The 12,107-nt window shown below is 45.5% G+C and overlaps 1 protein-coding gene across 2 annotated transcripts in view; it reads right to left on the reverse strand.

The window, feature by feature from the left end:
* Positions 1-295: 295 nt before the first annotated feature.
* Positions 296-12,107, reverse strand: part of KBTBD12 (kelch repeat and BTB domain containing 12) — a 79,325-nt gene continuing 67,513 nt past the window's right edge. The window contains exons 6-7 of one of the 2 annotated variants that reach the window (XM_033210890.1): positions 3,890-4,072; positions 296-491 (exon numbers count right to left, since the gene is read on the reverse strand). In XM_033210890.1, the coding sequence (XP_033066781.1) occupies positions 3,891-4,072 (182 nt within the window). In that variant the 3' untranslated portion in view covers positions 296-491; position 3,890. Of the gene's footprint in view, positions 492-1,595; positions 3,276-3,889; positions 4,073-12,107 lie in introns of those variants that run through there. The other variant, XM_033210891.1, reaches the window with a different exon arrangement.

The following is a 12,107-nucleotide window of genomic DNA, read 5'->3' on the forward strand; positions in this document are numbered from 1 at the left end:
TATTTTTACTAGAGACGGGGTTTCATCATGTTGGCCAGGCTGGTCTCGAACTCCAGACCTCAGGCGATCCGTCTGCCTCAGCCTCCCAAAGTGTTGGGATTACAGGCGTGAGCCACTGTGCCCAGCCTCTCCCCAGTTTCCTGGCTGCCCTCTTGTTCAGCACCCTGGGGATGTCCCTGCTGCCCCAGCCATCTCGCGGCCCTGCCCTGGGCCTGCTGCTGCTTGTCCCCTGGCTGCCACTCCCCAACTCAAGGGACCCTTAGCATCTCCTGGAACTGCAATGTGAAAAACAAAATGAAAGTGATCTTTTATTAGTAAAAATTCATTCTGTAAGTTCAAATGTGAAGCATTTGCTCATTATGAAGTCAGGGAGAACAATGCCACCATGTTGAACACACTGGGGCAGGCTGTGGTTGACAGCTGCAGGCTTCTGCCAGCCTAGCATCCAAATTACTTCCTTATTGTGTTTCCTTGCTCAGTGTCAAACAATCCTGTCACAAAGATAAGAATTAGCAGATAGTAGAAGTTTTATAAGAGCCCATAGTGCAGTACTGCAACAGCCTTCTATTAAAGTGAAAACAGGAGTGATAGGAATATATTTCAAAGTTGAATTTCTAACGGTATCTGGCTACAGGTGGGGAGGGTCATGTTGTTTTTAATTGCAAATACAGAAGTCAGACAAGAAAGCACCAAGAACCTAAAATAGGCACTAACCCAGGCAAGCAATCTGTTGTATGGAATCAAAGAGAAATCAAGATCAGACATCTGAAATCTGTGAAGCACCAGTTTCAACCTCAGGGATTCCTCAGAAGAAGTTTGAGAAATCCTGCCCTTGCTGCCTGCCTCCCTTCAGTGCTAAGCCAGCTCCTGGTCACTGCCATCCTGGCTCCAGCAGAGGTCATGCCCCTTCTTAGTCCTCCCTCAGCAGTCTCTGGAAATCTCCACTGGGACACTGCCCAGACCTGGCATTCGACAGGAATGGTGTTTACCCATGTATCTGGCCTCCCACAGGCGGATGATGGTCTCACCCAGTGTGACCCTCAAGTGTCTCTGCTGAGCTGCCGCAGGGCTCTGAATGTGTCCATTGAGGATATTAGGGGCCTCAGATCCGAGTAAACCCTTGCTTGACTCTCAGCCGCCAAGCAACAGGGTATGGGAAATTAAGAACCATCTCAGCCAGGCACAGGGGCTCACACCTGTAATCCCAGCACTTTGGGAGGTCGAGGCAGGCAGATCACGAGGTCAAGAGATCGAGACCTTCCTGGCCAAAATGGTGAAACCCTGTCTCTACTAAAAATGCAAAAATTAGCTGGGCGTGGTGGTGGGCTCCCATAGTCCCAGCTACTTTGGAGGTTGAGGCAGGAGAATCACTTGAACCAGGCAGGTGGAAGTTGCAGTGGGCCGAGATCGTGCCACTGCACTCCAGCCTGGTGACAGAGAGAGACTCCATCGAAAAGAAAAGAAAAGAAAAGAAAAGAAGGAGGGAGGGAGGGAAGGAAGGAAGGAAGGAAAGAAGGAAAGAAGGAAGGAAGGAAGGAAAGAAGGAAGGAAAGAAGGAAAGAAAGGAAGGAAGGAAGGAAGGAAGAAGGAAAGAAGGAAAGAAAGGAAGGAAAGAAGGAAGAAGGAAAGAAAGGAAGGAAGGAAGGAAGGAAGGAAGGAACCATCTCAAGCCATATGCACATCTGCCCCTAAATCCCAAGGGACTGCACCAAAGCACTGAGTCTGTTTGGGGCACCTTGCTTTGGGAAGTGCTGACTGCAATGATAATGACAGTGATGATAATAATAGCAGCTAAAACATGCTTATTATTTCAAGATTTCATAGACACTTTGCTCAGCACTTAATCCTCACACCAATCCTATAAAGTATGTATTAATATTTTCCTTCAAGTCTGCATATGAGGGAAACGAGGCTTTAGAAAGGTCATCTTGCCCGAGTTCACATGGTTAGCTAACTAGCAGAGCTGGGGCTGGAGCCCAGATCTTGAACATCTAGGAGATGTGCCATGACATGCCAACAAGGCCTCCTTGAGCCAGGGAGATGTGGCAGCTTTCTGAACTATTCAAGCAGGTGGAGTAGGCCCAGTGACTCTGTGAAGAGGAATGCAGGGAAGTGGAGGCCCTGCGGAGGCCATCCTCAACCCTGGTTGCCAACAGCCAACACAGCAGCTAGGAGGAACATCTTTGTATCAAGAAAAAGAATGCACAGATCAATCATGACCATCCACTGGGGAAAGAGTAAGCTCACTTTAACTCAGATTCCTGGACATGCTCGGGGCCCAGGCCCTCTGGCTGAGAAACACTGCCCCATGCTGGCCATCCAAAATGTCAGCCACATGCCAGGTACTGTGAGTGCACTTGGGGCACAAGTGCGAAGAGAAAGGCAGGGCCCCCACCCTCCCAGAGTCGAGCCTACTTGGGGCCAACCTACGCTGGGTCTCCTGGTCCCTCTCCTTGGTGGCAGAAATAGGTTTCCAACAGCCTCCAGTTTTGGCAAGACCTGCTTGTCCTGCCTGGTGGGCAGCTGGAACCTGGGGGCACAGGCTAGTGGTCATCACAGTCACACAGCTCAGCACCAAACAAAGCTGTCTCTACTTAGGGTTTGTCTCCCTCTGAATTTACTGACCACTCCTGCTTCCAAAAGAGCCTTGTGCCATGTGAAACTTTTTGGAGAAGTTGCTGAAGAACAGCTATGAAGATGCACTCATTGACTCCACTGTGCTTCCAGAATTAGAGATGGGAAGTAAGAGAGACGGACTTCCCATGTGTCATTTAAATGTCGTTTCTAACATATATTTTGGGATTGACTGTCTTCTGATTATGCTCAATTGTGGGCTGAAGTGGGTGGCTCCATCTTTATTGCAAAGGCCGGGCCACGGGGGTGGCAGCAGCTGGAGGAGATGCTACTTCCCCTGTCCTCAGCCAGAGCCTGCTCTGTCCCTGGCTTGGGTGGCTTGGGCCAGTCCTGTTCAGCCAGGACTACCCTACAGAAGGTCGTATGTGTCTGAGAGGTGGGCAAAGGCAGCCTGGGTAAGCCCACTCCAGGACACCCCCTGCCAGCCCCGGAGTGGACCAGGCTCCACCTGGAGTGGACAGAAAACCCCACTTTCCTGTCCCGGAGAGAGTCAGCCCAGGGCAGGATTCTCTGGCCACTGTGGTCTGGCTTGAGTGTCTCGGCTGCTAGGGGCTGGTAGCACAGCTGGCCCTGGGCTGGGTGGCGCTGCTTCAGTAGAAGGGGATTCTGAAGGAGAATGGCCGGTGTTTATAAGACTGAAGCTGGAACAGAGCACAGAGAGAAGTCTCCCTTAACTCACTATTTTGAGACAATTAATTCCCTGGCTTACAGACCAGGTCCAACTCCTCATTCTTTCAGGCACTGGTCATCTAGCTACAACCTATTTTTCCAGCTTTGACTGCAAACCTTGTGCCCCAGGCAATCTGGCCCAGCCAGGGTGCTGCAGACAGGTACGAGCTTTCCATATCTGGGCCCTTGCTCGGCTGTTGCCGTGAACGCATCATCGACTGCCCCCATGGGACCGCTTCCTCCTTATCCTTTTGGGGCTCCAGTCAAAGGTCTACTCCTTGGCAATGCTGTGTGTGAGTCCCCAGCAGAGTGAGACCCTCCATCTGTTGCCCTCCTGTGGCCCTGTGCCCCTCCTGTGGCCATCATCACCTCTTCCTTGTAGTGTCTCATTTACCCTATCAGACTGGGAAGTCCCTGAAGGGAGACTCCCCATGTCCCCCACCCAGTGCCCAGCACACACTGCTTCTTCACACACAGGCCACTACGCATGCAGTGCACATGACTGGCATGACAGAGATGCTGTGGGCCCTCTCCGTTCTGAAGGCCTTGTTTGCAGCCACAGCGGGAGGTCCTCCAGCAAGGTCACCTCAGTGCTCATTGCCTTCTTCCACCAAATCTGAAGGCGGGGGGATGAGGTCTCGGGGATTCATCCTGGCCACCAGGCAGACATCATAACTGTCATGCATGAGGACGTTGATGGCTACAACATTCCACTGGTTTTCCCATGGGTCCAGTTCCAATATTTCTTTGGAGATAACCTCATGGCGATCTGAAAAACGGCAAAGTGGGAAGACAAAAATCTTATGTGGGTATTAAATTCAGAGGCCATCAGCACCATACTGAGTAACTTCCTCCAAAAGGCAATATCTTAGTCCACTTGCTGTTACTGTAACAGAATACCTAGGACTGGGTAGTTTATCAAGAAAAGATATTTATTTGGCTCACAATTCTGGTGGCAGGAAAGTTCAAGACTGGGGATCTGCATCTGGTGGGTGCCTTGGCTGTTTCAACTCATGGCAGAAAATGGAAGGGGAGTGGGTGTTTGCAAAGAGGTCACTGGGACAGGGAAGGAGTAAAAGAGAGAAACCAAGAAAGCCAGACTGTTTTTGTTTTTGTTTTTGTTTTTTGAGACGGAGTCTTGCTCTGTCACCCAGTCTAGAGTGCACTGGCACAATCTTGTTCACTGCAACCTCTGCCTCCTGGGTTCAAGCAATTCTGCTGCCTCAGCCTCCTGAGTAGCTGGGATTACAGGCATGTGCCACCATGCCTGGCCAATTTTTGTATTTTTAGTAGAGACGGGGTTTCATGATGTTGATCAGGCTGGTCTCGAACTCCTGACCTTGTGATCTGCCTGCCTTGGCCTCCCAAAGTGCTGGGATTGCAGGCGTGAGCCACGTCGCCCGGCCGCCAGACTGTTTTTTAACAGCCCCCTCTCCCAGGAACTAATCCATTCTTATGAGAGCCCAAGTTCACCCCCAAGGGAGGGTATTAATCTATTAATGAGGGATCCATGACCAGACACCTCCCACCGCCACACCGGGGACCGAATTTCAACATGAGTTTCAGAAAGAACAAACTCAAATTACAGCAGGACTTAAGTACCAAAAATTAATTAACAACTGAATAAAGATACTTTAAATGGAAGACAGTGTTCCTGACTTGTAAGAAATGAAGAAAGGCCACGTTCACAATTCAGTCAAAAAGTATTCAAGAAGTTCTAATAGGGCATGCCATCGTCTCCAGATGAAAAAGTGTTCCAATGCCATACAAATGATTTAGCAATGATGCGAACAAGGGTTGAAACTGCCCTATTTCCACCCCCATAGAGGAAGGCGCGGCTGGAGTCATGTGGCCCTGGGCTAGCGCTGCCCTCTGGGCTTGTGTTTGAGATAGGGACGCTGTCAGCTGGGGTCCTGTGGAAACACAGCACACTCCACCTGGGCAACATGAACGGTTCAGTCAAGGGACCTTTAGAACACTGTGAGCAGGGCTTAGGAAGGCCCATGGGGGATGGCACGGTACCCAGGACGAATCACAGCAAGGGGCTGTCACTGTCCCTAGACCTGGAAGGCGAGGGAGGGAGTGAGCACTGGAGCTGCAACAGGGGACCTGTCTGGGGAGCAGCACCTGGCTTGGGCAGAGAAAGACAGACATAGCCGTCCTCAGCAGGGAGGCAGCAGGGAGGGCAAATACCCTGCATTTTTTTCTCTTTTTATGTGCAAGTCAGGTGCAGGCAAGGGAGAGGCTCAGGAAAGCAAGGTTTCTTATCCTCACAGATCCCAGAGGCAGGAGGCAGAAGACAGGAGTGAGGGGAAGGTGAGAGTCCAGGCAGGGGAGAGTGGACACCTTAGGACTCGCTGGTTTGAATAATTTCAGTGGGTGTGGGACAGGAGTGGTCTCTAGTTGCCTGGTGCCTGGCCCTGGGATGACTAAGGCAGAGGCACACTGTCTCCCGGGGTGTCGGGACCAGACAGAGGAGGTGTGGCTCTGGGCTGGCTCATGTGCACAGCAAACACGTGCTCTAGGCAGAGCCCTTTCTTGTCCTTAAGGACTGTCCAGCCTGCAGAGGGCAATCATTCCCCAACCAGAAAGGCCTCTTAAGATGTCAAAGCATCACAATCTACATAAAATTGTAAATGTTTACAATATACCCTGACTCTCCTTTCTTTTCACCTGATAATTTCCTGCTCTTTCCTCCTGCTAACTGAACCAACCAGAAGCCAGAGAGAAAAGGAACCATTAATGCTGTCTATAAAGGCCATCCTGGAAGGACACAGCGAGAGGTGGGGAAGGGTAGCGGGTGAGTGTGGAGGGACAAATGGAAGATTTCCAGCTTGGATGCCTATTTAACAATTTTATGATAACTAAAGAACATCATGTGTGGAAAGTGCCCAGCCTAGTTTCAGCATGTGGAAGTCAATTTTTGAAAATGGTCCACGTGTGCTCATAAAGGATGTATATCCTGTAGCTATTGGCTGTGGTGTTCCACGTGTTCATTAGGCCTTGTTATTCAACCCTTCCACATATTTGCAGGCACCTGCCACCACTCCCAGCTCATTTTTGTATTTTTATTACAGACGGGGTTTCACCATGTTGGCCAGGATGGTCTCAATCTCCTGACCTTGTGAACCACCTGCCTCAGCCTCCCAAAGTGCTGGGATGACAAGTGTGAGCCACCGTGCCTGGCCGAAAAGACAGTCTTTCTCACACCTGGGTATGTATCACAAACATGCTGGAGAAAAAGTGGGAACTTTTGAGGAAAACTGGCAGGACACTGGATTACACAATTTGTTTCCTCCAAAACCTAATGAAATAAACCCCCAATCCCCAAATATACTTGAACCCACTAACCAATCTCAGCAACTTCAAAAGTGGGATAAACTGCTTTTAGAAGTAACTCTATTTATATCAGAATCTGTTATGTTAATAATAATGACTATTTATTGGATAGTATTAGGTGCTTTAAATGTATGATCTCATTTAGTCTTTTGAACAATCATCTGTGAAGGATTTATTATTTTCTCCATTTTGTAGAAAAGGTAACAGGTCCAGAAAAGCTAGTTAACTTGCCTCAGGATTGACAACTGATACATGGCAGAACCAGGCTCTGAAGAAGCACATGGAACAAGCTGTCTTAGATAGTCTAGAATCTGGGATGTATATCAGACAATAGTAAGGGATTATGTGCATAGGTGTGAATTTCGCACAGTAGGTATATTAAAATATCCATCCAGTTAGAGATGGATATTAATGTATGTTTTGATAAAATGACCTGATTATTAGATTTGTTTTAAAGTACTCCAGTAAAGAAAAGTAAAAAGAAGAAAAAAAAAAGTACGTTTGGAAATAAGAACAGCAAAATTGTTGAAATTGGTGTGGTCAGATTGACTTAATTGTATTATTCTTTCTAATTTGGTATATAATGTGAAATTTCTAAAAATGAAAACCAACCAAAAATCTGAAACAGAATTTGTATGATTTTGATTGGATTTTCATTAAATTTATAAATCAGATTGGGAAAGGTAACATCTTAACAGTTTTCGAATCATGCAGCATGATATATTTCTCAATTTTGGGAGTGGGAGAAATGTTTTATGTCTTTCAATGTAATTTATTTAAAATAACCCATTGGCTGACTCAGAGTACTGCATTCCTCCTGGCCACAGAGGGGTGGTTTATGGATGGAATTATAATCCAATCAAAGACAACTACACTTGGCCAGGCCCGGTGGTGGTTCACACCTCTAATCCCAGCACTTTGGGAGGCCAAGGTGGGCGGATCACATGAGGTCAGGAGTTTGAGACCAGCCTGGCCAACATGGTGAAACCCCGTCTCTACTAAAAATACAAAAATTAGCTGGGCGTGGGGGCACCAAACTGTAGTCCCAGCTACTTGGGAGGCTGAGGCAGGAGAATTACTTGAACCCAGGAGGTAGAGGTTGCAATGAGCTGAGATTGCACCACTGCATTCCAGCCTGTGCGACAGAGCGAGACTCCATCTCAAAATAAATAAATAAATAAATAAAATAAAGTAACCCAATGATTACACTAGCAGTGCCAAAACTAGGGAATTCTGTTAGACCTCTTACCTCAAACCAAAAATTTTGAAATGTGCTAGAGACAGATTAATTTGAACCAAGCTTGTTTTATCTTCTCTTGTTCTATCTTCTTGAAATGGATGCTTAGTTCCTTTTTTTCATATTTCAATGTCTTCTAACATGTGCACTTAAGGCTATAAATTTCTTCCGAGTACCTCTCTTTAGAAGATTTCTGGTGCAGTTCAAATTCCTCCATAGTTTGCAATCTCAGGCCTAAGTTCTGCTTTAACCCAAGACTTATTTAGGAAAATGTTCTAACCCCTCCAGCTGAGTGTATGTGTTAGTACACGCATGTGCACTTGACTACCCTTTCACTGAATGCTTCTAATTTAATTGCATTATGGACAGCACATATTGCTTCTATAATTTCTATTTTGGGAAATATATTGAGATTTTCCTTTGTCCTAATTTTTTGTTGTTGTTGTTCAAGACGGAGTTTCGCTCTTATTGCCCAGGCTGGAGTACAATGGTTCGACCTCTGCCTCCCAGGTTCAAGCAATTCTCCTGCCTCAACCTCCCTAGTAGTTGGGATTACAGGCATGTGCCACCACCACACCCGGCTAATTTTGTATTTTTAGTAGAGACAGGGTTTCTCCATATTGGTCAGGCTGGTCTCGAACTCCTGACCTCAGGTGATTTGCCCGCCTCAGCCACCCAAAGTGCTGGGATTACAGGCGTGAGCCCCCATGCCTGGCCTCTTTGCTGTAATTTATGGTTAGTCAATGTATGTGTTCTATAAGTGTTTAAAAGGAAGGTATAGGTTTTGTTTGCTTGGCATAAGTTTCTATATTTCTATGACATTTAAGTTGCTAATTATGCTGTTTAAATCCTTGATACCAGTGCTGTCCAAGGGAACTCACTGTGATGAGGGAAATGTTCTGTAATCTGTGCTGTCCAATAGAGTAACCACTGCCCATATGTGGTGTGGAGTAATTTGAAATGTGGCTAGTGAGACTGAGGAAGTGATTTTTCCATTTTATTTAATTTGAATTAGCTTAAGTTGAAATTCAGATAGTTGTAAGTGGCTGCTGACCATTGTGCTGTGCTGGGCAGCTCAGTTCTGGATCTCTTTTTGCTTTAGCTTTAAAAAATCAATTAGATCCATGGATTTCTGAAAAAGTCCATGCAAATTTTGTGGATTTATCCATTTATGTGACTGTTTCCAATAGTTTCTGCTTTATATGTTTCAAAGTTGTGTTGTTAAATGCACAAGGGGTCATGCCTGTTATTTCGGAGTTCTTGGTAGCAACAACAGAAACCAATGTTGGCTGGCTATAGCAAAATGGGGATTTATTGGAAAGAATGTAGTTCTCCAGACTGAGGAGAGGCCCAATCTGGCCAGAGAGCCACCACTGTTCCTTCACACTGCCTGCTGCAGCTGGTGGGCACAACTGCTGGACACACTGCTGACTCCTCTGGGTCCTGGAGTGAGAAGCTGCTTGGCACAACACTGGTACTGTCTGTCAGAGGGTAGCTGGGGAAGGCCCCACTTCTGGCCTTCCGGTGGGAGCAGGGCACTGCATCCACTCTGAAGGGAGAGGGCTTGGACAATGGATGGCTCAAACAATGACAGGTGTCTGGTACAATTGTGACATCTTCTCAATGATCTTCCCACCTAGGTGAAGTAGCCTTTCCCATCTCATTCACTGCACATGTCTTAGAGTGCATCTTTTATCATTGCCATGGCTGGGTTTTGCTTTGTTTTGTTTTAGTTGGATGAAGGCTTTCAGTGTCCTTATTCAAATTAACGCAGGCTGGACTTTTTTTAAAATTTCAGAATAGATGTATTTTCTGCATTAATTTGTTCTTTTCATTGTTTATTAGGGAGAGTTTTTTTTTAAAACCGTGTATACATATCACATCTTTCTTAGAAATCTCTTTATTTGCAGGGATGAAAATCATCGCATTAATGCAAAGTAAAGAAGCTCATCAGAGAGTTTTCTGAACTGTGAATGAGAGTGTGCTAGTTGGCAGATCTCTCCTATGGCCCCAGAGATGAACTCTCAGGAAGAACACACATGTCAACGTTTCACCAAGAATAGCCTGAAGACTTTGTGCATCTTCTTGGGGTCATTCTTGGTGCTCTCCTGAGTTTTCACCCTAGCAGAGTTCCTGAAGCGCTGCTTTAGGAGAGGAGGCCAACTTTAGGAGAGCATACCAACTTTATCCCTGTCTTGCTTAACTTATTTTTCTGTGTTTATTTTCCCTTCATCTTGTTTCCCGATTGACTTTCATTTCTGTCTGGCTGCGTTTGATGCCATGTGTGTTGTATTTGACCTTATTGTGTTGATGATGTGATGGTCCATGATAAGCCATCTTGAATCTCTTTCTGTCTTGCCTGAGTGGGTGTGTGAATAAATCACTTTAGGAGAAAGCGATTGGTATTTGTAACCACCTATTTATGTGAGTTTGGGTTCTTGAGGTATCATCCACTAACAAGGAAGAAGAAACAGGAGGATGAACCCGTATTAGCGCCACTCAATTCAGTTAACTTTCCAGAAACAGGCACACTTAAAGCACTCATTAAGGCAGTCAGGAAACTCTCCTGCACCTTGCCACTCCAATAGTAAGCAACTTAAAACACTGTTTTACAGGAAAACAGGCACAGATACATTATGGAATAAATAAGAAATTGACATGTTTTCTTGAGGTAAATAATAAGGCGTCATAGAAATTCCCTGTGTATGGTAGGCTGCCATGGGCCGCACCTCATGCTTTTTAGGGAGTGCTCTCTGTTGCTGGAGGTACTTCAGTGGGGAAGTTTGAGAAACAACACTTTAGTTTAAATTTCATCCTTGAACTCAGACTATCAGAAAACTGAAGCCATCGGGTGCTTTTTCATCCCATGTAGATTTCCTCTGACTTGCTCTTTGGTGAAATACTAACTTGCTATTTTGTTTATTTTAGGAATATTATTGAGGACATTTCCCACTACCCTATGTGAGGCTATGGGGAGAAGTTTCTCTCATGTTTAAAAGATATGTGTCCTCTAACAAGGGATTTGTTCTTCCCTGGAGGATACTGCAAATCTGTAACAGAACATTCTTTTCCTTTTTGCTCTGGACTCTCGTGAGATCAGAGATAAACTGGTGTTCTGTATATGGCCACTGCATAAGAGCTTTGGGGCATACTTGCATACCAACTTTACCTCTGTCTTGCTTAACTTTTTTTTCTGTCTTTATTTTCCCTTCATCATTTCTATCTGGCTGTGTTTGATGCCATGTGTGTTGTATTTGATCTTATTGTGTTGATGATTTGATGGCCCATGATAAGCCATCTTGAATCTCATTCTGTCTTGCATGAGTGGGTGCATGAATAAATAATAAACCATACAGTGAGTAACTGACCCCAGGCTAACTTGGCTAGCCCAGCTGGTTGGCTTGTCTTTGAGTAAGGGGTGGTACCTACCCTCCCTAGTGGTAAAGGAGCTCCCTGTCAGTGAAAGAGGCAATTTAACAGCCCCTGACTCAAACAAAAAAGGGAGCATCATGACTGTCACAAATGGGCATGACCAGCAGATGGCCCTGGCCAGTGGAGGAGGCTGATCATCCACCAAGTGGGCAAAAAAGAAACAAATGAATGTCTGCATGTATGTAGTTGCTTACCTGCAAAAGAAATGGAACAGAGGAGCACAGTTCTTTATTGTTCTCTAGCGTATACAAGCATAATTATAAAAGGCTGCATAGCAACATTCTGTGTATGAATTTAATTAATCACAGATTTTATACTTCCATCAAATTAAAAAATGGATATGTAAAGTCACTTTTTATTAAGGGATAATTGGTATTCCATGTAATAGATTATAAATGAACTCTAACTATTCTGGGTTTATTTATAAGAATATAGAGTGTTTTATGCATCAAGTCACATGTAAGAGTTAAAACAGGAAATGGTTCTTAGACATTTTCAGAAAATGCATTAAGCTTTCTTTAAGCACAAGTGGAAGTCCTATGCGATGAAATTATCTGACAAAGGGTTAGGCCTTCGACCAGCAAGTTTGGAAGAGTGCGGTAGTCTACCAGTGTGGTTCAAAAGCTCAGCCTACACATATGTATGTAGACACAAATTCTGGAATTGCCATTCTAAGTACCTAGGAGGGTATATCCACTCAGCTTTTTATTATTTTAAAAATTCACATACAGTAAAACTAACTTCTTGGGGAGTCTAGAGTTGCCAGAGTTTAACACATGTGTAGATTTCTGTAGCC

Source organism: Trachypithecus francoisi, unplaced genomic scaffold, assembly GCF_009764315.1.
Source record: "Trachypithecus francoisi isolate TF-2019V2 unplaced genomic scaffold, Tfra_2.0 Lachesis_group0, whole genome shotgun sequence".
Classification (NCBI taxonomy): Eukaryota; Metazoa; Chordata; class Mammalia; order Primates; family Cercopithecidae; genus Trachypithecus; species Trachypithecus francoisi.